The sequence below is a fragment of the Anopheles stephensi genome, chromosome 2 (genome assembly GCF_013141755.1).
Source record: "Anopheles stephensi strain Indian chromosome 2, UCI_ANSTEP_V1.0, whole genome shotgun sequence".
In the NCBI taxonomy this organism is placed as follows: Eukaryota; Metazoa; Arthropoda; class Insecta; order Diptera; family Culicidae; genus Anopheles; species Anopheles stephensi.
In genome coordinates, this window is record NC_050202.1 from 59,926,799 (window position 1) to 59,952,765 (window position 25,967).

Here is a 25,967-nt window from a genome sequence, read left to right on the forward strand (position 1 = left end):
ACTCCTGAAGAAAGTTGCTCAATTCCCAATAATTCAGGCAGAAGCAAAAAGCATTCTGTGGATTTAGCCGGAAAGTTTATGGTTTCCAAAGAAGCGACCAGCAACAGTTGACAGCTCGTCGAGCATTCAGCTCCTGATGGGAAATGGATTTAGCTCTGAAATTAACTTTAAAACAATACAAACTGGTGGCGGTGATGGTTTACGTTAGCGAGAGGGTGGAAACTTTTCAACGGCCATGCCATTAAACCGTAAGACAAAAGAATCGTTTTACTGTTGATCTAATCGAAAGACTGATTTATCTACTGCCCAATCTGAAGACACTTTAAAACCTGCTGGTTGATTATTGCCATAAATGTTGAGGAAGTTGTTGGCACAACTTTTCCTTTATTGAAGTTTTTCGTAAACCATTTCTATGCGGAGTTTAATGCTAAATGTAAGCCTATTTCATCTTGCAACCAAGTAAAATACGACACCAAGAAACCATCCACTTACTGATGCTCTTTTTTCCCAACGCACAAAAAACAACCCTCCTCCGGCCAATTCGTTGAACGGTTCCGACACTAATTCGGTTAACCATTTTCATTTTCATATACGTGTCGCTTGTCGTTTTTCATCGCCGGGCAACGCTAAATGCTAAGTGCTCGCCGTCGAAACACAGCCCACGGAAAAGCTGGTGCGCCAACGAGCAGCCATCTTAAAGAACGAATTATGACGTCTCGGTTCCTCGAGCTCCACGCACCCCAGCGGGACACGCGCCTTTCACGCGCCTTTCCACGGTTTTTTTTTCCTGGTGAAAATTCGCCCCAAAACGTCCTCCGAGTGAAGCTCTTTTCACACGAAAATTTTGCAGCCTCGGTCGGCGTACGGTTGTGAAGCGCCGTCCTTTGGGGCTGCTGCTTAGCACAATGACGCCCTCTTCACGAGCGATTAGCGACCGCAACTTTTCACACCGCAAAGCATCCCCCTGGGGGAGGAGGAGGTGATGGAGGTCTGCTGGGTGTTGAGGGAATGGGGTTCATCATGGTTTTCTGGAATCATGATCTAGTTTTTCCACCCGGCCCGGACCCACCCCGACCAGCCAAAACTCGCCACCGTAATTAGGCTTTATGGGTTTTATTGTTAACTTTTTTCAATTACCTTTGTGAATTTGATTAGTTGTGGAGGTTTTTTACTTTCCTTTCAAGCTTTCTCGTGTTTTCCGGTTGTCACAATAAAATGCTCGCTATTTTAAGCGCCCTTGTTTTCTCTCACCGAGTTCCCGTTTCCCCGAGTAAGAAAATACTTTACAAACAAAAAAAATGACAAAATTCGCGACAATTTGTCATGCCGATGTACCAACACATCCCAGGCATTCGGGCAAATATTGAAACCAACCCCGCGTAACACAATATTATCGCGGTCTATACCACAGCCTACTGCTAAAAAAAAAGTCATGGCAAACCGTGATAAAAACCGCATCTAAATTTCCCTCGCTTTCCCGACCATCGGGACGCCCGACCTCCCGGGATCGGTCCGCAGGGAGTTCCTTCCAACCGAACAGCAGATCGCCGCCGGGTGGTTCGTGTGAACTTTTCCTTTTTTGGTTGGATGAAATGCTTTTTAAAAATTATGCGCTCCCGGGTCCGGTGTTTTCCTTTGTCTCTTCGGGGAGCTGGGTTGGGAAAAGTATTTTGCAAGTCGAAACATTTGCCTCACCACGCTTCAGCTGGGCTGCGGGAAAACGGGCCGCTTCGCATCCCATCGGCGCATCCCAATCGTCGACCGTGTTTTGCTCGGATACGGGGAAATTCGGTTTCGGATCACACTTTCGAGCGGTGGAAGAACAGGCGTCCATGGATCGCCCCACTCCCCCTCGTACGGGGCGCTTTTGTGGAGTTGTAGGGGATGTGCTCATGAATAATCTATTTCACGATTGTGGCACAACAGGCACGCAGTCCAACCAAGGGGTCCGAGTTGAAGAAAATGTCAACCGCGCAGGGGAAAAAGTACAGTCTTGTATCACGCCGTGTGCCGCGGTGACAAACCTAATTACCAGCATTTGATGGAAACGGCGTACGAACGAACGATCGATCGGTGACGGCAGTTGTGCCACAAGCGACAAGACGCAGTCGCAGGCAAGTTGAGTGAATTATCGGGGGAGCTATTTCTTTTTTTCGCCCTCCCTGTTTACGTTCGGTCAAAAGTAATCCGGCCTTCAACAACCATCCATCCGGTGGTTTGATCGATCAGTTGAGCAAAGAAACATCCTGGAATGCTTTCCTTGGATTGAGAAAAAATATTTGGAAGACACTTGCCACTTAGGTAGTTTTCTCGTGGCCAATTTTCCGTTTACAGTGAACAGTTAATGAACATCCAGGGGAAAAAAGAGTTGACACGAAGATTCCCCCAAAAAAAACCCGCCGTAAAACAAGTGAGCGAAAGTCAGTAAAAACAGTTCCTCAAACTTAAGAACGCTACGCCCGAAAGCAACATCGCCAATGCCAAGAGAGACATCGCACACTGGATGTGTAAGTTCGTTATCCTACCTCATCGTCATCGGCCGACGTGCTGCAGGACAAGAATGAGCTTATTTGGGTCTGGCCCGTACGCTCGCTGCAACCGGCGAAGCTTTATGCGCTATATATCATTTTATTCGCAACGCGTGATGTGATTTTTGCTCGCTCGGTATGTCATTTTTTCTGGTTCCGAATGGCCTATGCAACGGTCCTCGTATGTCCTACCAAAGAAACGCGCGCACACACACACACAAACTAGTACGTATCCTAGTTCCGTATGCACGACCAGTTTCGGTGTCGGTTTATGAACTGGAACACCCATTTTCACGTGGAGTGATACGGGCGATCATTTACCCTGCTGCTCGATGTTTCCATGGAAAGCATCCTGGTGCTGGGATGGGTGACATTCGGCAACACGGCAGGTAAGCCAAATCTGTGCGGCACGCGAACATTCCACGTGAAATGGATCGTTCGTGACGTGTTTCGTTGGCAGAGATTGATCGCCCGCGCACACGGTACCAGGGGAAAATTGGGCAACGTTGTTAGCCCGGCACTGATAGGACGGTGTTCTGATTCGTGGGACATCGTAAGGGGGTTTTTGTTTTAGAGGCGGACAGGTTACAGTGATTCCCACGTCAACAAGTATTGGTTATGGGTCTGATTAGGGGAGGATAAAAGTTGGCTGGCTGTTTTTTTTTGCAGTTTGTCTACGCACAAAAATATTTGTTTGCTATTTTTTTAACTTTATGCAGGCAAACTAAACCTTCTGTCAAAGTCGACTAGTCACTGTTAAAAAACCGCTTCAAACATGGAGTTTTATTATTTTTTTTACAAACTACCAGAGCTTAAGTTTTGAAAAAAGGATCAATCGCTGATGTATCAACATGTCATGTTAAGAGTGAATTTAAATGAAACTCTGATGCCTCATGACCCTCGGGGGCAACAACAACTTCAACAGATTTTTCCGGGAAATTCTAGTGGATTGGGAGTCTAAATTCTAAGTTAAAGCCTCTTTGGCATAACAACCTCATGAGATCTTGGCCTATCATTTTTGGCTTCTTGGACTGAATTTATCTCGAAGTCTCGAAGAAATATTCTATAGGACCTTAAAATAATAATCGATTTGATTTCAAAAGTAAGTGCCAAGATAGTCCATCTTCTTCTTTTTCTTCTTCAGTGGCACTACAACCACGAGAGGTCTCGGTCTGCCATTCCTGGCTTACTGTGAGTTGATTTTACTCGTAGCAAAGTAGTCAGTCTTGTGCTCGGAGAGGTGGTTCGGAAGGGATTTGAGCCTCGGTCCTGCCGTGTGACGACTGGCACCGCTGTCACCTCGGCCACCCAGCTGGCCCACATTTGTTGACTCAATAATATTTGTTGACATTTGGCTAATAATCAAAGGCACTAGCGACTTTAGGAAGCATCCCTCAAGAAGATCTTAGAAGAAATTAAAAACCTTCTTAGAATTCCAAGCAAGGTCCTACCCTCAATATTATCGCTTATCCAGTATGGTGCTGGAGTGCAAAAATTAATAACTTAAAGTACTTCATCACCATCTAGCAGGGGCATATAAAATAAAAATATGACATTCTCGTGCAAAATCCAATAATCCATCTAAAATTGATTTAAATGTTACCAAAACCCACCACTTCAAGGAATCATTCTATTCTTCGCTTGGTTTAAAAAAAAAAACCTCTCATCTGCGCATCACTGGAACAGCTGACTTACAAATCCAATTCATCACCACTTTTACAGCGAGCCAGTGTCCCTTCGCTCAGCCGTCGACCATTAATCCTTATCATATAACGAGTATCTTCGCCGCCCGGTTCGTATTATCGTACAGCCACACTGCCCTAACCTTACACAACCCACATTCCACGGTACCAGGATGGACGCCAAGTGTGTCCTTTAGCCTTCGGAAACTATCCATCTTCATCTTCCGAGTGCCCTTCGCGCGCTTTCTTTCCCACACACACACACATATATACCCATGACAAGGGAACCAACAAGGGCGACCACGAGTGTGTCTGAATTTCCACAACGCTTTCCACAAACCGGGCGGAAACGGATGGCGGAAGCACCGAGACAATCGAATAACACTCACCAGGAGTGAGAGTTTTTTTTGTTGTTTCTTGCTGCCCGCTCGTTACCGAACTAGCTGGTCTGCTTAAAAGAAAAGCTCGGCACGAAGCGAGGACGCAACACTTTGACGCAACGCGATGAACCTTTGCGGAGAAAATGGGGAAGGAAAACAGCCACCACCGAGTGGTTTTCTCAATTCGCGCTCCTCAAACAGGCACAAACTGAACACGGAAAAACAAAAACACACACACACACAACTGAAACCGATAAAAGACACTGAGAATTTTCTTAACCCTCGTCGGGGAAAAGGAAATCGGAACCTGGGTGGAAAATGCTTGCCGGAGCTGTTTGAATGTTATCGTTTCCTGGGGGAGGTGGTTTTACTCGGTCTGCTTTCCGTTGTTTCTGGTTACGGTAACGGATACGAGTTTCGAATTTTCCCCCCAGCACTCACCCCATCCACCCTTCCTGTGTGTTGCTTATCTTGCCATCCTGTTATCCCTGTTTTTTTTTTGTTTTAATTTCGATCACTTTTTTCATGTGGGTCTGTGCTCTTTCCCTTTGCTCGTTTCAGGCCGTGTGGCAGCAACGGGTTTTGCTGACAGCTCAACAGCTATCCATTAGCGATAAGGAAAACCCCCCTCGGAACCGGGCCACCAGCCGATTCGCAGCAACAGCGGCACCAGTGCGGACCGGAAAAATAAACAACGAATTTGGAAAGATCATCTTTGCCGCGCATCGGTTTTCCCGCCCGAGCTGGTAAAGTTCTTGTGTTAGCAGTGTGTGTGTGTGCGTGAGTGAGGGAAAAAAGGACGGTGGAAAAAAAATTCACCCGTCTAAAGATAGCGTGCGATAAGCGTGGAACGCGCGGAAGTGGATAGAAAATTGATATCTTGTTGTGAAAATATACAAGAGCTCGCCAGTCTCTGTTTGGCGGGTAACGCCGAGTGCTTCACAGTGTGGTGAAAATCGTTCGTCAGTGTCGGTGTGCACAGGAAGAAAACGAAAGCAAAAAAAGGCCATAGTGTGGTGAAAATAGGAATCGATTCAAAGCGTGTTGGTGCCGAGTGTTTTGTGTGCGTGTGTGTGTGTGTGATTCATCCACGATGGATGTAGTTGTGTGGCCCCGAGCGTGTGTCCATGCACGCCTCTAGGTATGGCGAAAATCTGACAACAGTGCGATGACATTTTCACGACAGTGTGCTGAGCGTGTCACCGACGAGGGTGGCGGATGTGACCGGGCCGGACCGGCCGGGTGCTCGAAAGGTCATCTCATCACCTCAAGGACGATGTCAGGCAGACGGCGAAGCGTGACGAGAGCGATCCAGGACTGCCGGCTGGTCGGGCTGTGTGGACTGCTGCTGGCGGTGGCCAGCCTCGTCGGCGCTTCCTACTCCGATACGGACGATCTAATCAACGAGCTCGATCGACCGAGTAAGTAGCCGAGGAGTGTCACTCGAAAAGCCAATTCCCGCTTTTTTGTTATGAGGTGACAAATTGTCTCGCAATGATTGCCGGACGAAATTGTATTACCGGCTTGCAGTAGGGCCGCTTCAGCGAATGGCTTTGGTCATCGAGGGCGCACACGGCGCGAATAGAAAGGTGGATAATGGGGTTTTCCCTTGTCCTAGGCGGGCCTCGGAGCGAAGGTTCACTTCTTCTGACTAATGGTCGATTAATCTGTGACAGTGTGGTGCTCGGCTGCGTACTTAAGCGATTAATTCGCTGAACGGTAATATAGTTTGCGGAGGGTGTCGCTGTACGGGGAAGAATGGTTGGACAAAAATTACTTAAATAAGATGATTTAACAGGGTTTATACTATCAATTCAATCGTTCCTTTATGAAAGATGTCAAGCCGTTTTAAAGAAAAATTTTAAACAATTGTTTTCTTTGAAGAATTTGTGGTTTAATGGACGCAACCGGAACGCCTGAAAGTATGCAATTGTTCAATTTTTGCCTCTTTTTAAACTATCGTTATGGATAGTCTTAAGACAAACCAAATCCTAATCTAGTTTATAACACGTTGATAAGATTACCTGAGTAGTGTTGCATGTTGCATGTTGCCATGACTCTTCAACAACATTATGAGTCAACAATTTCCATAGCGTTTTGACTGGTTTTATTTCACGTGTAGGCTAAGGACCCTTACCCTCTTGCATCGTTATATTGCTTGGAATTGGGTAGTACTTTTTGAACACCAACACCACAGTACAGAATAGATAGAATAAAATTAGTGCAAAAAATACTCGAGCGAGCTTGAATCTTTTTCCATGGTATGGAAAAGCATAAAACCCCACATATATTCGTAGGCGTCTGTTATTCTTTTTAAGAATGCAGTCTCCCATCAGGAACTCAAGATAACACAATTTTTCAGGGCACATTTTGGATCATTTGTACTTGTGATGCACTTTCAAAAATGGTTTCTTAAGACTTTGAGTAGTTTTAAATGATTCAATCAATCTACCATTAAAAAGCTTAAAATAATCTTCCATAGTACTTAGTTAGATTAAACATAGATAAATTAATCACCTACTAGCTCGAAGTTATTTCAGCTTGAAGAGTACTGATTAAATACTCATTTCCATAATGAAAATGTGTCAAAACCTTGAGAAATATTCCTTGCGCCTAGATCTATGCAATTGAAGACCTTTGAAGCTTATTTGAAGGTAGTTTATAAATCTGGCTCTTTATTGGCCTGAATGAAAGATTAAACAACAATTTAAAACCAGCATGAAACAAGCCATACACAATAAAGATGAGTTGCAACAATATTATAAAGTTCGCTTATCTAATTGCTTGCTGAAAGTATTCCCAGCACGAATTACTCAATTATCCCACTTTATCAAACATCGCCCTTGTCCCAATTGGCTCTCACAGCGACCATCTTTCCAAGCACCAATAAACTTCACACCGGGCGCCAAACCCTTCTTGCAAAACAACAGCAAAACGATAGCAAATCACACACCCTCGACTTGAGGACTCAAACCGGCGCAGGGCGTCTAGGCCAAGTCCGTGGTAATCGTGCTGCAGCCTCGAACCGTGACCAGTCACTAATAACGATTTTAATAGCCCGTTATCGGTGCTACCCAATCCGCCCCGTCCCGATTGAGCGAGTCCACCACAGTGGAGTGGACCTCAAGCTTACGCTCAATCATAGAATCGAGCATTAGGAATCGAGCATCCCGGAGGAACAAGGCATCAAACGCGGAGCCCGGGGCTGGCACTGGTGTTTACTGGTGGGCGTGAGAATCCGAACCTATGAAGCCATTACGAACCGTACATTATTGCACCGGCCAACTTCATCGGCATTAGGTGGAGATAAACGCGTCGATCGAGCGAGTCCTCCGATTTCGTGCCATGGTTTGCAATGGAGTCTATATGGGAGGGGGAACAAAAAGCAACGAATGCCTGCTTACCGGGTTTTTGGAGGAGTAGCCTTTAGCCGATGGGATTGCAAGGGTAGAAAACGATTGTAATTATGAGCCATTTATCAATAATTCAACCTACACCAGCCGTTCCTATCGGGAAGAGTGTATGTGCGTGTGTGGAAGAATTCGTGCTCGGTTTTCATCTTTTATTGTAAGGAAAATTTTTTCCTCCCGACAGGCAGCCAAGAAAAGACTCCGAAGCGGACATTTTGACGCTCTGTTTAATTCGTTATGACACCCGGGCCCACGGGAGAATATACTCACACTCCGAGGGTAGGTGAAGTTGATGCAGGCAACAACAACAGGGGAAAAAAACGGTTCGCGTGATTTACTCCCGCGCCCACCTAGCGACTCAAAACTCTCGACAACAAGCCAAAGTAATGCTGTACTACCGCGTACCGGTACCATTACCGGTCCAGTTTTTCGTGGAAAAAGCGAAGCAAATGAATGAAGAAAAAAAAGAGCCCAAGTTCGCTCAAGCCTCCAAGTCACACAAAGTATTGCAATGCGATAAAACGGTATGGCAGGTATGGCCAGTCTGTGTTCCTGTGCGGCACACCGAACGCAGGAACAGCTCGCACGTGTACATAAATCAAGCCGCCACACCAGGTTGGCACGCTGGCTGACATTTAGCTGCTTGTTTTCAGGAAGCTTTCCACTTTGTTTTGCTCCCTTCGCCGTTCCGTAGGTTACTCGCTTCGGACAAGTTGCGTTTCTGGCTTCAACTCGTGCCTCGGTTGGCACGGTGTGCAGATGTCCTTTTTTCCACCTTGTCACATGTCTTGAGCGACCCGACCTCGAGCGCCTTCTGACTTTGCTGCGATAACGCGCCCGCACAAAGCGCGCGCGTAAGACTCGGGACACTCACCAAGCAAACGAGTCTTGCCTGTTTTTTTTTGTTTTTTGTTTAGAACCCTTACTACCGCTGGAACCGTTGAAAGGTGACTAAATCGTAGCGAGCGCAAAAAAAAGTCGAGCATAACGACACCAACAAACAACAAGCGAACGCCAACCATTTGGGCACAACAATTGCCGGGAAAATGAAGACCCGGCAAATGGGCGGCAAGCGGAAAGTTATTTACGGTGAAAATGTTTGATCTTACACCGGCAGATATATCACCCCGGAACCCGGTGCTGTTCTGGCGGGTGACGATAGCGGGCCCCTGGCGCCGGTCGCCAAGGACATATCGTCGCGGCTCGAGCATGGAGTATGGGTTTTTAAATATTTAATGTCGTTGGCGTACTTTGCTTTAAATTTTTATCACAATCAAACCTGCCGTTCCGACCATGAGTGCTGTGAAGCAGTCAACGATGCTAGTGATGGGTTCTGTGGAATGAACCCCACGGTTCCGGATCCGAATCCGACCGGTTTGATTTCAGTTTATAGTCCAAAACCGTCCAAAATTTTTGGAATAATCCTGATCCGTCCGGGACCATCGGAACCGTCGTAACACAATTACTATCGCTTAATTGCTTTCTGTTTAATAATCCATCAAGCAATACAGTTTGGCATCGTCCCCAACGTCGAGCGTCAATAAAATTACTAATCCTTAGAATTTATGAAAAATTGTGGGCCAAATTTACCAAAGTCTGTTTCTAGGTTCCTGAGGATTCTGAAAGGTTTCACCAATTACAGGACTGCTCAGACAATTCCGACGGTTTCAATTGTTCTAACGATTCCGATTCCAATTTCGAAATAAATATCCGATTCCGAATATTTCAATGCTTCCACATGGTTCCGACGGTTCCGGACGGTTTGTCCGTGTCTACCATCTGGAACTGGTGCTCAGGTTTTATTTTTGGAACCGTTCGAAACCGGTTCCACTTTTTTGCTAATTTTGCCCATCCCTTATCGACGGTACGACATTGATAAAGCGACAGGAATTGCAAAAAATTCCTTCCTTCCGCGTACGAATGCCGCCCGCTAATAAAACGGTCTGGAATATACAGGTGAAATTTTGCATGGAAATTCTTATACGGCTCGGCGACTGTTTTGCTGCAATATTAAACTGAATTGTTGTGAAACCACTGCAGCCTCTCCTTGAGTGCAACGATGCACTGAGGTGAAAGTTTATTTCCTGCTGCTTTCCTTTGTTGGCAGTGCGTCGCATAACACGCCAAACAGAAATAGTTTCCTTGCCTTTGTCCGGTGGAAATTTTATGAAACTAATTTTAATTAGTATTTCTTGCACCTTTTTTTTTCTTGGTCACAAAAGAGTAACAGTCTTGTAGCTATTGTTGTCCATTGTAATAGTTTTGGCACTCGGCTGTTTGTTTTCTCTCTTCATTCTGCTGGGCTTGGGCGAATGTAATCAACAGTGTAGTGGCACATTAGTCACAGGAGGACGGTCAACGGTCTCTGTGCGTTCCATCATTATGCCTTAAGCACCGAGTCAAGTAACAGTTTAAAGCAACTAACTTTACAACAACAAATGTTGCTAGCGAACCGTCTCCCACCCTGTTTCCTCCTTCTCCGTCAAAGCTCGTGGAACATCAAAAGGGACGATCTTTGACACACATCCCGTGCGCTGGTACGATGTCTGTTTGATTTGGACTTTTCCACTGTTCCTTGCTCGGGGTTTCGGTGTTTGGGAAAGTCCCAGTTTTACTTTTTTTTCTCCCTCCCTGCTCGACCTCGAAAACGTGCTGCTGCTGCTGCTGCTGCTCGTGTTTGATCTTGTGCGAGTGCACGTTGTGCAGTGTTGCGGACCAGGCAAGACCACCATGAGCAAACAAAGAACCATAGTTTTCGGTGTGTTAGCTTCAAGTATTGGCTTTATTTTTACGTACTTATCCTACACCCCGGCAACCCGGACACTCATTTGCGGGTCTCCCCAAGCAAAAAAACTGAAACCTACCACGCAAACCACCCAACTGCATACATGACTTTTTCGGCTACCGACCGTACGCTAATGAGCTGTCAAATAGAGTAGTTTGACTTCAAAAAGCTGGATGCGCATACGGGAGCCGTTGTGTGCTGGTGCGCTTTGCTTTCGACGATGTGAAGATAATTTGGTAACCGCACCGAACCAGCTTTTCCGCGCACTGCAACACCCAACGCAGACCTTCCCGTACGCGCGCTCGCACATGAAGCGGTGCAGTTACTTCTAATTTAAATTCCAACACCAGTCGGTTCGTGGTTTTCGCCGTTCAAAAGTGCAGTTTAAAATGGCTGGTGCATGGTGGCACGGAGGTTACCTTGCGCCCCCGGAGGCACACACGTTTGCTGTGCCTGTGCTTGTGTTTGTATACAATTAGGGATTAATTCTCACACTCCAGTGCAGCCGCGGTTCCCGTGTGCCACGTACGCACGCACGCCAACGGAGTTTTGGGAGTGAAAACTTTATTACATGGCCAGCCGATCGGATGGCGGGAGAGTTTCCTTATTTGCTCACATTCCCCCCCCCCCCCTTCTGAAATTTGGGGATTGTTTGTGTTTGTAAACAAACGCCCGCGATTTTCCACCCGCTGGGTGTGAGCTGAGGCGAAAGGAAAATTATGACCGTGGTAAGGATTTACGTGCGGACAGGAATGGTTAGGTGATGGTACGGCTGGCTGGTTTGTTCGTAATTCGAAGCAAAGTTTGGAAAAGGAGAGTTTTCTGTAAGTTGGGTGAAGATTTTGGGTGCGGAAGAAGAATGTTTGCGCTGTGGAAATGTTTTACCGGGAAAGTGTGTTAAGAACTTAAAAAATCCAGTTTATTTCTTTACAAATTTCTCGGTTTAGCTTTAGACTATCTGTAGCAAAATCAACAACTACGTACAGATAAATTATTGTATTGCTTAACTGGCTGGAATATGCTTTTTACTGACGAAACTAATTTTATAGCGATGGAGTGATGGTCTACAGTATCTGTTACGAATTGTTGCTCGTAACCTTACACTCCTGAGCAGTACAGCACAATTCACAGAGCAAAAGAGAGCTGGTGCTTCAATTATTGCTTATCAACTCAGTCTAAAACAGGCACTGCGCTGTCGATAGTCCTGCTGCCAGTGACTTTAGTCCCAGTAGCAGTCATCGAGTGCCATAGCCTGGACGTCTTCATTGGATCTACAGCTGAGCGTCTTTTCCAGAAGAACACCTAAACCTCTAACGCGTTCAGTATGTTGTAGCAAACAGGTGTCAATTTTGTAGTCCAATTATATTACACAGATGGATCTCAGAAACAGAAAGGACTTATATTATTTTTAAACGCACATCGACTGTAGATTGCGACGGCATCAAAAGCTAAATACAGTTTTATTTTGTCGGCATACAGTAGCACGTTATAATCGGCAAGCAATAAATATGTTAGAGACATGACGGCATCATGATTTCCTTCCGGTGAGGTAGAATCCTTTTACCTCAATCGAAGTATTATACCAGTAAGTACCACCATAGAAACTTATACGTGTCCCATTTCCAACTTAATCCTAATACTTAGAATAGGGGATTTATCTACGTATCTCAACAAGAAAATGACTCAGAACTTATAAACGATTTTAGGAGCTATTTCTGAGGATAACTCTAGAGGCCTGAGACAGTCTTCTTCTTCATATTTGGCAATGGAATCTTGATAGGTCTAGCCGCGCATTATCTGACGTCCCTTCACTCTATTTTACGCAGACATGGATATTCAGTCCTGCGCACCGGTTAAAAGCACTGATAACACTTATCATTAGTTAGGAAACTAACTGAAATTACCTCAGTAATCGCAAATACCCAAAAACCATCCAATACCTCCAGTACCATAACCCAAATCCCCACTATATTCCACTTCAAATGACAGGTGTATGTGATGATGTATTTCCTGTCATATCCAAACACAGCACAGAGATATCCTTATCCGCCCGCTGCCAACCGAAGAAGGACGATCGAGACGATCAATCATGGAGCACTTTTTGGTGGTGGCTTACTGGCGTAGAAATCCATTCCCACTCCACTCACCATCCACCAAGAATGCACAATGTCATTGTGTCCGCTGCACATCGAGCCAAGGATATCGATTGACTTTGCAGCAATCGGTAGTAAAGGGCCGTCCTTCTCGTCGGACGGCGAACTACGCCGAGAGCGCCATTACTCATTTATCATCTTAAACCGTCAAGCTGAAAAGACGCTGCTGCCGGCCGACTTTCGAGCCCGGTTCGGAATGGTTTCGAAGCCCGGATCGAAGACGAAATGCGCTGACTGAGCTTTGCGTCAACGAGCATCAGCATCCGGAGTGCGCCGCACCGAAAACACGCCAGCGGGACACACAAAGAAAATAGCCGGCAGATGAATAATATATCCTAATTCTCTTAACATGTTAATTGCAGACTGCATAATAAATCACCGTTTCGTTTTCGCCATTGTTTGCCGAACCCGTGCAAGGCGAACGGTTCCGTAAGCCTCCGAGTACCACGGCATACGGCCATTCGCGTACCGCAGCCGGTAGCCCTTTTGCATGCCACCCGCTCGAACTTCCACCCACCAATTAAGGGTCCTACCGTTTGTTTCAATGAGAGCGAGAGAAATAAGAGTGTTAAAAGCTTCGTCCGTGCCGGGCGCTGAAGACGGTACGGCAAAAGACCCCGAAGGAAGAAATCCTCCGACGTGTGTTCTTGCCCGCCGCTCGGTTTCTCGGGGTTTTCACACGGCACTTGGTGAAGTCCTGGGCGAAACACTTTACCACATCGCAAGATTCGGTCGGACATCGTATGCGCAGCACAAGTTTGCGTAAGCACAAGCGAGCATCGGCCTGTTTCTATTTATCTAGTCAACGGCAATTCTGCTCAACGATTCCTTGCCGGGTGTGTGAGAGTGTGTGGGTGTCGGGTAGTTCGGTTCGGTTCCGGAGACCTAATGGGAGCTTGAAGCAGGGATGTCCGCTACTAGAAACCGCAGACCACCGAGGTCCACTAGCTCGAAAGGAAGGAAAGTGATTTGTTCGGTTACGGACTATGGCTCCTCTTAATTATGTTTACGTAGGTCTCTTTTCTCAGGCCGTGCATCGACTCACACACACGCTCTCGTTTCTATCTATCCACATCCAATGGCAGCAGAGTATCATTGTTGTGCATACAATGGAGAAGTGCTGGTGGATGTTGCTTTTCTTGGTAGAGATTTCTTGCCGTAGCTTCGAGTCGCCCAATTCAACCCAACCATTTCCGTGTGTTGTCGTCTTCCCGGGAAGCCCCGGGAAATCAATTTCAAGTCCTGAAGGCCGGGTCGTGGATTGTTGTTGTCATTGCCGCCAGCCGGGAATGGAGTTGTTTGACAAGGGTATGCGTGTCGCGGGCGTTTTGCAGCCACAAGTTCATTCTTTCGCATCGGCAGGAAAAGCCCGTTTTCCGTCGAATTAAGTCGACATCCCTAGAAAGGGGGGGAGTAAAAACAATACACACATTTCAGCCACAGCCGAGCACGGAAGTGAGGATTTCGGTGGATTCTAGTGTCCGTCTCGTGATCTCTCTCTTTCTCTCTCTCTCTCTCTCTTGTTCTATCACCCTTCACACCAGGAAGTGACATCTTTCCTGGGGAAGAATTGTGCTGATGCTCAAGTTTGCATCCACAAAACGGTTGGGGCTGGCACTGTACCTCACTGAAACTTGTGAAGAATAGAGCCGGTTGCTGAAAATGCTACTCACTTCCTTCTCAAGAGCCCACCTTAAGCTTGGTTCCGTTTCCAACAAGACACGACCAACTGCAGAGCAACTTTTTGACGGGTTTGAAATATTTATTCCGATTTGCAATGCGAGCCAAAGCACTTGCGAACAATTTCACTTTTGTTCTTCTCGGCCCGGCAGCCATTGCGGGGCATCGGCACCAGGAAAATCCAGGTCCGAACTTTCCTGCCGTTAGTTGCGTCTCGATTGCAAATGACTTTCCTATGAGTTGAGCTGTGTTGAGCTTCGTCATCTACCTCCCTATCGCGTGCTATACTCTTTACCCGAATCCAACTTGATAGTCCTTCTTGAAGAGAGCGGACCTAAGATGGCTGTCGTCCGACAGAAAGTTGTGCCGCAAAGCGCTCGCTGCACCTTTCTAATTCGTTCATTCAGCGTCGTGGTCGAGGTTTTATCTGCAATAGGATTATTACAGGATTTATGTTTCACTCCGCGGCAAGATGTGTTCTTGCCCCTTTTTCTTCAAGACGTCACCAGTACTCCAGGGTGTAAGGCATGGATAAAAATTCATAATACTCTGCACTGTACCACAGACCATCCACCCCGAAGTTGAAGCATTAACTTGTGGTCGTTTTGCGAGAAGGAGAAGGGTGGTAAGAAAACTTTAGTCGCTTTTTGTCACTGCAAAGCGTACTACTCCTCGGCCACTACTATAACTGGCTTGCTTGGCGGTGCGTTGACGACCATCGGGAGAAAGAGAGAGCGAGTGAGCGGTTGAGTGATTTTTTACAACCCAACCTTAATGAAGAAAGTAAGCCATAAATAAATTAGACTTTATTTGGTGCGCTATGAATGAGGAGTGATTTATGTTGCTTTTGACTTTACCGGCACCAGGTAAAGGCTTCCAGGCTTCCTCCGGCTGGTAGCCGCGAACGAAAGGAAACGTTGCTCGAAAGAAATTGAAAGTGGATTTAGGGAAAGGAAAGGTAGAGTGCTTCGAGCATAAGGTTAGTAATTAAGTGTGTTCTGTAGGGCAACGTAATCAGTTGGAGGAGAGGTTTAATGCTAAGAATGGATTTGATTGCTACGAGGGCAATTGTCACACATTACAAAAAGACGGTAAGGCGAAGTGATCTATTATGCTAGGCTAAACATTTGAGTCAGAAGTAAAGGAATATAGGAGTTAACATTAAAAATTTGATTCTAAAAGCTCACCGAAGCTAGAAATATCCTTTCTTTTAAGCTAGTTGCCTGTTTGGTATCTCTGCAACACAGCCTTTTTGACTATATAAACTTGTGTTAATTGACGCCAAATTCATTTTTGTAAAAATCAAATTGATGACTTTCTTAATCGCTTTTCAACGGCCTCACTACGTCGTCTGCCAATCCATTATCCAGGTTGCTCTGGCAGAAGAATCAACGCCAGCAGTTCATCAGAGTGTGGGCCGACTAGGCCACCTATTTTGTCCATATGAGCAGCCTTAAAGGACTTTACGGGCTGAGTCGTTCGGTGCCATTCTTATGACATGACTAGCACACGGGAGGCGAGTCTATTTTTTTCTACGATGGTGCTATCATCATAGCTCATCATTATACCGGCTTTTACAATATTCTACTACACATACGGTGCCAAAAATCTTCTGAACATCCTTTTGAGCTACTTCAGAACTCTCAAACTTCTCGAGCTAAAAGAGTTATATCAGTTTTGGACAGAATTCTTGCCTGTTAAATGTATATGGGTACTTTAATTAGGGACTGTAATTACTTGATGCAGTATGCTTGACAGTTATTGGATTGGTTCAGTTTCCTTAAGCTGAAGTAAGACAAACTTAAGGACTCCCAGAAGCTATTAAAGGTCCCTATAATTATTCACTACTAACTTCTCAATACTACTAACACTAACCGTTTGATATTATGGTTATCGGACAGAATCTATTTAGGAAAGGTAGGGCTTGAGAATTAACGCTTATGTAACCCCGCACTTGGAAGAATAAAATTCTGGCTTGAAAGTGTACAGAAACATGTGTTAAAAATTGCACGTCAGTTATATCTTCTCAGTTCCACGTTTGTTAAATGTTCTCAGTAAGCAATACGGTCGGGTTGTCACTGACAAAAAAATGTCCCCATTTTATCTTCTTTTTTTCTCCCTCCCATCCCTCCTCGAAAGTAACAGAAACCGCGCTCATCATGAACTAGATCATATCCACCGCCTCATCTCATTTGCCACCAGACACAGAAAACGTTTGTGTCATATGTACACGTCCAGCATAATAGTAAAATAAACCAACCCGCACCTGTTCCACACACACACGCACACAAAACGGTGCACTCACGCTAGACAATGAGCTAATTGGACACTGTTTATGAAGAAGTATATGTACCTTATCACCAGCTTAACAACTCCACAGCACATCCACTCGCGCACGATAAAGCGCGGTGGCATCCATGCTTCTTCGACCGGGCGGGAAAACTTTGTCCGGAGGATTATGAGTAACAGTAAACGGGAGCACACACACACACACACATGTGTGTGTGTCAGTTGCGACAACATTATAACTTTAGCGCACAAATAAATCCCACCGTGTAATCGAGCGCTCGCCACTAACTGTCGTCCTTCGCCGAACCACGGTGCAAGCGTAGCACCGGCCAAAAACCAACCAGCCGTCTGTCAGTTCGCAGTAAAACAGACGCTTGGGTGGACCGTCCACCCACCCCAAAAAAGCATCTGGTAAAGGAGAGTGGGGGAAGGTTTTGTCGTTTTATCACCCTACTACGCCTACACCCACCCGTGGCTCATCTTTTGCCATCATCCGCCGACCGCTTGTTCTTTATCGTGCCCCGTTTTTAGCGTGAGCTTTTTTTTACTGTCATTTCTTTCTCGCACAACACAGCCACACATGAAGCACATTACATTTCACGTATATCTTTCCGGAAGATCCATTTTCCACACTTGGGCCTGGGTGTTTTGCTGGTGGGCTTTTCGCTCGTGGTTCGCGTAAAATGAAGCGTAAAGGCAGACGAAGATACCATAAAACCAGCACGCGCATCGCTGCAGGCTCGAGAACCACCGGATCTTACATTTGCAACCATTCACCACCACCACAAATGGACCACCACGTTGGACGATGTAGGTGAAGACAGCCGTGTGTGAAAAACGTCCATTTTCCCAGCGGACCGGAAAAGCGGAAGCGTAACGCCGAGCCATGGTGTAACACAGGCGTTGCGCAATAAATAATATGAGCAGGGGAAAAAAAACAGATGAAAATTGTAACACATCCCAACACACACACACACACACACACACACACACACACACACACACACACACACACACACACGCTGTGTCATCCTTGTTCGCTGCTAGTCAAGTTCCCAGCTAGAATCTCGTGTGATTTGTTGGCATATGAGTCCTTATTCTAGACTGGCCGCAATCCTTTTGCTGGTACGATTTTGCTTTGCCCAAGACTGATTGACGTTTCGCTGTATCGGTTTGCCAGCCATCGGGGGGAGCTCGTGTTGGCAATCCTGGCAAAGACCGGGCCAGGATTGCGTGGCCACTGTTGCTGTTGAGCACTACAAAAGTGTAATTACTTATCGCGATGGTCGCATCTTAATTTATGCAACATTAATTAGCATACGGCCCTCTCTCTCGCTTCCCGTCCCTCCCGTCCCTAGTGTCCCCACTCGCAGAAGAGGGGCATAAACTAGCCGTGGACGCCGTGTGCCGCTAACGACCAACGAATCTTCCATTTCTGGTGAAAGATTTTATTGGCCGCGCAAACAACAACTCCTTCCACGAGCGTATGAACGGTAGCGCAAAGGGCTCGTGCATCTGATAAGACACGAGTTAATTGATGGCCATGAAACCGGCCTTTGAGGCTGTGATGTGTACTGTTTCGGGAGCTGGTGGTCGTTTCCATCGTTTTCTTTGCCGCGTTGTTTGAAGGAAATGTTTTACCAGTGTAACTGTTTTCCTCTCCACGATAGGCCCCTAATGTAGTACCATTTCAGCACTGGATAATGGGGCAAACCGGTGGAATTGTTTTAGAGCGGTTTCTAATTGTTTACTGCCTACTGGTGGCCTTTAACGATGGTGGGTTAGGACCAGCTTTTCGGCGGGTACTTGCTTAAAAGAATCGATTTTGGGGCAAAAATTGGAGCAAAATTAAACAATGGGATTTTGTTTAAAAGTTGTGGCTGTTTTAATATGAGTACATTAATTAAATCTAAAGGTGTTCCTGAGCTTTCCATAAAATTCTAGATTAATAACACAATTTTATTCGTTTTTGCCTGAAGGAAAATTCTTGCTGCCAACCGAACCGTTTGAATTTGTTTCAGCCCACACAGTTGGATAAAAATTGTTCTATAAAGTAAACAGGTGCTGAAAAAACATATTTAGGAACCACTTAAAACTGAGCGGAAAAAATAAAACTCTTTGGGAAAAGGTAGCAGACATTGATCACGGTATCATCAACATTTGGGCCATCGTCAATATTGACTAATGGAAAATGAAAAAACTTGGGCGTTCTAACCGAACAAAAAACAAGAAGGCGGCAGAATTCTTCGAGAAACCTTGTTTAGTAATAAAAAATGCTTAAAATTTTAATTCGATCTTGAATATTAATTCAAAAAATTCAGTTACTAGAAAAATGGTTTCTTAAATAATTACAATTATTGAACAGTGACTCTTTCTCTTTTCTTGGCCTAGCGACCTCTTAGGTCATGGCTGTCATTTTTGAGTTACTAAACTTAATGAAACCACGTAGTTGGATAGTCTGTCGTCACTACAGGGGAAAGGTCCGTATAGGATTTGAGACACTGTGGCCTTTAGCATCGGGCCACCCGTTGGCTTCTTTGGTTCTTAACCTCCAAACAGCTCTGCCAGCCGTTAATGGCTTCCTTTTCTTAGTTTTACCCATAGCTGGATTGTCAATCTCCAGTGCAGGAAGGCGAACCGGACGGGATTCGATGCCCGGTCCTCCAAATTAGCTGAAAACGGGATACTCAATATATTTTAGTTATAATTCCAATAAATATTTACTGGATCTAATTTGGTTTCACCCGTTGAAATTAAACTCTTATCGGGTCTATCGCTCGATTCAGTATCTCAGACCGAACTCTAAGACAACTGTAACTGACGAAAGAACCCCCTCGTATCTAAGACTCCCTAGATGTAATATAAATTATCTTTAACAAAATCTGACTAATGGTTGGTTAATTAAAAACCTCTTCAAAAAACGGCAAACAAACCATTACAACGCATCAGCCGGCACACGAATACACGAAAGTTGTTGCTCACTTATCTGATCTGCGTCGACCGTGAACCATCTATTCACAGCGCACCAATCCATCCATTCTTATCATCCAGCTCTAATCGCCCGTGCTCTTGCTGGTCGTCACTCTGCACGCGAAATCACTTGCGCCACACCAAATTTGTTGCTTCACCGTGGAATATAAGAAAATTCTAACCAGCCACTCTAAGGATGCACCCTCACGGTGTAATGGGTGGGAAGCGAAACAGGAGGCAGAGGGGACACCCAAAGCTCCCGAACCCGACCCGAATCCTTGGGGTGTCTTGTAATGAAAAATTCCTAATTGTAAACACGGTAAACAAGCACGAACGCTAAACCTTTAAAAAAGGAAAACTTCTTCCTGAATCGCCCTGTGGAGTGGGTAACGCAGTTGAGGGATTGAGGACTGGCCCGCGGGGACTTCTTGCTCCTTATTGGATGGTGGCCGAGCGCAAAAAAAAATCCTTATCTCTCTCTATAAATTGCTATAATGGATTTTATTAATCATCTTCATAAGCTATTACGTGCCGAGGGTTCATCCGGCCAGGATGAACTCGAGATTCCCCCTCCGGGACCGGAAGTGCAGCCACCAGCAGCCCGGAAATATGACGAAATGTTGGCGGGACGGAAAACCGGTTGGTTGGTGCAAAACTCGCCAAGGAAAACAAAAGATCCCAGCACAGGACGCCTCTTACGCGGCCAACGGAATTGTGGCCAATGGCAGGGTGCTTGAGCGAATCGGTGAGGGGTTGGGGTGGTTTTCCCCGGTGTGCCCGGGGAAAGCTCGGATGGGGTGGCGTGACGGCAGCGGCGGGTTAAAATAAACTTCCGGCGAATTTTTGCTTAACGTCGGCCGAACACATTCCGGGTTTTGCGGCCCCGGGTACATGACTTTTATTCATGTCGACGTGTTGAGGTGATCTTCGTGTGTACTTTTTTGTATTTTCCAGCTTTTTTCCACCTCCGTTCTGCTGCTCGATTTCTGAAACCATGTTGGCAACCCACACACACACACACACACACACACTGGCTGTGTGCTGGTGAGCGTGTGGTCTCATTTTTGCGGCGAAACCATCAAGAGAGCCCTGGGTCGTCGTCGTTGTCGTTTTACGGAAAATTAAAAGCGCCCAGAAAAGTGGGACATTTTCCGAAATGTTTTGCGGATGGTGGGCAAAAAACGGAGCAGCACGATGGAACCGAGGTTCCGGCCCGAGCCATAACAACACAACTAAAGTTTAGCAGCAGCAGTTTCGAGCGCCGTTTTTGTGAAAGCTTTTTAAGCGTTTGCACCATCGTCTGATGGGTTGGGGTAGTCACCCCCACCCACCATGTCTGTCTAGGGTGGTCCGGGCTGGTGCCTCGGGATACTCAGAAAGCCATGCCACTTTTTTTGCTGGCTGGTTGGTGCCCGTATCTCCTTCCTCTCCCCACCTGGTTGCAAAGGAGCAACACGATGCTCCACATTTATGCTTTTGGATGCTTATCGTGCACGGTAACCTGGTTCGCTGCAGTGTTTTGTGTTTGGCACTCGCATCATCCTCGCCCAGCAAGGGTAGAAGATAGCGGTGGTACAGAAATCATGAATACTGGCACACAACAATCCCCGGTTGGCCGGTGTGCTGCCAGCTAAAAACTACCCCGGACTCAACCGTCAACGGTGACTAGATTGTTCGCCAGAGATTATACTCCCGGTGTCCCAAAGTCCGGACACGGTGTTCCCCGGGCGGGCCACCCATTTAATGGTGTAGGGTGAGCGATGAGGGAGGGTCGGAAACACTCCCCCCTCCCACACCCACTTGCTGCATGTCGGGTGGCATTGGGCCGAGCGTCCGATTAATTATTCAAAAGCTCAAATTCATACCACCGCCACCGTACCAGCTCGGGGAGGACAGTTTTCCACGGCTCTGCAGAAAAGCCGACCGGTGACCGGGTTTAACCAGCAGCTTTTGCCATGAATGACCGAACGTAGTTTTGGGGGGAGGGGACGTTTGCTCAGTGGAATGTGGCAGTTGGGCTTCAGGAAAAGCCACCCACCAGTACCGGGTTGGGCTGTGAATTGAATGTAAATGGTTTCCCTGCACTCCAGGTACGGAACTCCGAATAAGGGTGGGGGTGGAGGGGGGAGAAAAGATAAAGGGTAGGGTGGAAAAAGGATCAGTTGCAGCCAGAAATGCAATGAACCTGGCCCCACTGGAGAGAGCTGATTTTAGAGTTTTTCTTGCTCGTTTTGTTTTTCCCATTCCTGCCCGTACTGCCATAATGCCATTGAGTTGTAGCGGTAGTTGCAGTACCCATAGGTAGTTGCAGAGTGTGGACTCGGTCAAAACATGAAATGACCACTGCTAAAGCTGCTGAGCACTGCTGAAAGCACCGGGCACCAGGGTTCCTGGTATTGTGTCGCTATTAACCTACCACTTGTACTGTTTGTCTTTCGTGCGTTTGTATAGGATGGGGCCCCCTCATTTTTCTGGGCCATGTTGGGCTGCTGTTTTATTAGACCACACTGAAACATTTGTCATCAGTGGAAGCGATAGCGGATGCAGAACGTCAATGGAACGGGGTTGGACCTGTGTTTGATGGATGGATGTAAATAGAAATTAAAACAAAGAATCCGACGTATGAAGTTTTTTTTTGTGAGTTATTTTAAAGGTTTAGAATTCTTTGGACGCCTTTTCAAGTCCACGTTGAGCTGAAAGTTATCATCAAATGCTTCAATAATAGTGATATGGGTAGGGTTTCATTAGTCCATAAGTAGAGAGAGCTTAGGATAGAAATCAGGATCATCCATTTTACAGAAGAGTGTCAGGGCGACAATTGAAGTTTGAACTGTTGATTCGATCGATTGATGGATTGGTTTCCATCAACTTAACTTGAAATTTTATGAATACTTACATCGTGTGCTAAGTTTTGTTACTAACCTGTCCATACTGCTTTAAATTAAGTTACAAAGAAGAGTACAATTCCCTTTGGTTTGAAAACATCTTCTTCTCCTAACCGTGTAAGGACCTATCCTTATCCTTGGGTGATCCAAATTCGTAGTTCTGTTGTCAGCGAGGGTCTGTATCGTGCATGGACATCATGTCTCGTGAGATCTTTTCATTGAATGTTACTTCATGGGTTTGTAGAGCCTGTGATCTTAAAGTACTCTATCAGATATTCCTTAAACAAAATCTGGAAATTAAGTCACAGAAAACCAGTAATGGCAGGCCGAGGCCTCTCGAGGTTATAGTTCCATGGAAGAAAAAGAAGTAATAAAATAACCAAGTCATCGCTTCTAATATCCAATTTTCAATCAGACTTCAAACTGCATGCTTTAATAACCCACAAAACGACTAACTGGTTCATCCTTAAACGAATCTAAACCATAACTTCATCCATGCTGAAAAGGATCACCACACTCTCGATGGCTCCACAAAGCATTTCCTGCGAATTTTATTCAATATCGACCATCTGATGATACACATAAACACACACACACGGGCACCGAAGCGGATGCGGAAAGGATAACCCTATTACGGAGATTTTCAAATTGTCGCCATCTTGAGCACGTGAGTCAGCTGGCTGGTGTGTTTGCTGACGTCAAGAACGATTTTGGACCGAACCGGTTGCTGCTATTTTGCTTTTTTTTCCAGTCGGCGAAGAAAACTCTCTACAAACTCAAACTGCCCAAAAACCACACCAGCTCTGGTCTGAGGGCTTTCCATTTCTTCACTTCACGAATAGCGATCCGATCGATCCGGTGAGTGTGTGGTAAAAACCGGTAAAGTAGTAGTCCAAAGTGTACAGTTTCGAACCGGAAAACCCACATAGAGCGTGTTTTGTGGTGAGCAGAGCCCAGCCAGGGGAACTGCAACGTTCTTGCCATAGTGAACTGCTTTCGCTAGCCACTTTCAGATCTCGGTCAGAGCGCATATTGGTGGTGCAGTGTATCCCCTTTCGCCTCTCCGCTCATCACTCCTCTCCCCAGCCTTCACATCAATTTTTCGATTTTCTGTCCAGTACTTCTGGCAGTACCGTGAAGTACTTCAACGACCTTCCACCAGCCGGCCAGACATTGGTCCGGCCAATCATACCCGTGCTCCTTTGCGCACAGGATATCGATAAAGTGGCTGCAAAGCAGTGCAACACTAGCACCAAACATGCACACACACACGGGCGCGTGAGTGCCAACAAGCGCCACTGGCAACACCAGGAGCGCACCGTTCGCCGTTGCCATGCCCCAAAGGGCAGCATGATTTTCGTTTATCCTCGCTAGCGCTTTGCCGCGCTGGCTGGGTCGGGACTGGATTGCAAGATTATGTGCTCGCACGATCAATAAATTTCGGCACCAGGATGGTGGTCAACATTTCGGCAGGGTTGTTTTCTGTGCGGTTCGTTAAACCGAAACCCTGCTGAGCTTCACTTCGGCGGGTGTCCACGGGCCGCTCGGTCCTGAGTAAGGACAACTTTTTCCGTGCAAATGAAAGTGGCAATGGATTATTTTGGAGGCAATAGGGGAGCCTGCGAGGCCTTTGCCGACGAGGAAGACAAACGCCTAGATAAAGGGCTGCAAACTTTTGACCGACATGCAACGGAAAGATCGATCAGATAAAGGGAAATGATGGGGACAATGCTGAAAACCCCAATCGAATCGAGGCCCCGAGAAATTTTGAAGCGACGCCCCTTTGAAGAAGATGTTGACCAAATTTTGATTCGATCAGACGACGGTTGTGCAGGGGGGGGGGGGGGTCCTCCGACTCACTGTGAACAAGGCAGGAATTTAATGTGAAGTCTATTTTAGAACTCTTCCGGCTGCTCACGTTCACCACCACCAGTTGGAATTGAGTCTGTTTGTGGGAAGCAAAAATGCGGGCAACCCCCGTCAGATCACAGCCAGATCGGTCAATGGATTAAATTTGATAAAGGTTAAGACATTTGCCGACTCAACTCCGACTAAATTGAGCCTGCTTGCTCCCTGGGACGGTTTTTAGCAACCAGAGAAAGCGAGAAAGATGGAGCGAGTCTGTTGAATATTTGATCGGGATTGGGCAGAACGGAAGGCATGAGCGGTTTTAATATTTGACACTTTCACAACCGCAATGATAGGGGCCGTGAATTAATCATGACATTGAATGCGCGAACGTTGAACACTAAAACCGGATATCGGAGAACGAAGGCTGTTTTTAAACGTTTTTCTGAAACGATTTCCATGAACTTCAGTTTTCCTTCGAACCTCAGGTCGATCGGGATGGATTTGAATGTGACAGCGTACAGCACACATCAGCCGAAATCAATCGTAGCAGACGGGGACTCTGTAGCGTTTACCCTTATACCTGGGAAAAATTAATCAATCGATTCGGTTCCGTAAAAACAACCGTACGTCCTGCCAATTCAATCATCAATCGTATCGAGCCCACCCAGAATGTAGTCCTTTCCCTGTAATATGGGATCGAAGCTTTGATTTATGGCGGTTTATAGGAACGAGACCCATCGCGAGAACCGGGGAAATGGAAAACTAAAAACGGTTCCGTTAATTAATCGACCACGGTCTGTGTGCGGTATTGGCAAAACTCCGGCCACTCACGAATGCCACCACATTTCCAATATCGATGCTTTTTCGTCAAGGGTTTTTTTTTTGCTTTATTTTATTACTTCTCGCAAAGGTCCCTCGGGGTTGGTAAGGTGTATCGTGCCCTATAATCAGATGCGGGGGAAGGTTCATCGATTCTTTCACGCCACCTTCACAGTTTTGTTTCGATTCTTCGTTTCGGCCTACCTTTGCCACTCCAGAAAGATCCAACACCCGGAACGGTCAGGGTTCGGCTGTCGGCAATTAAAATTGTTCCGGCATGTTTCTCGTTTCCTCCAATCTTTGAAGGGAAGCGAGCAGGTAGCGAGAATGGGTCTGTGGGAGAGTGTGTTTGTAGTAGTGATGTGCATACTGAGTTGGAATGAGTGAATGATTTGAATCTTGTACCGTTTAGTGGGTCACTGCGTTTTAACTCACTCACTTTGTTTCAACTCATATCACTCTGTATTAAATCACTGATTCGTTTTAACTCACTCACTTCATTTTAATTCACTTACTATTCATTCTCGTTTCTCTT

General features: G+C 46.1%; 1 protein-coding gene across 3 annotated transcripts in view; it reads left to right on the forward strand.

Annotated features, from left to right (window-relative positions):
• LOC118506469 (titin) overlaps positions 1-25,967 on the forward strand; it is a 65,087-nt gene that overhangs the window by 14,059 nt on the left and 25,061 nt on the right. For all 3 annotated transcript variants that reach the window (XM_036043645.1, XM_036043644.1, XM_036043646.1), the window contains exon 2: positions 5,152-6,011. In XM_036043645.1, the coding sequence (XP_035899538.1) occupies positions 5,759-6,011 (253 nt within the window). In that variant the 5' untranslated portion in view covers positions 5,152-5,758. The remainder of the gene's footprint in view (positions 1-5,151; positions 6,012-25,967) is intronic.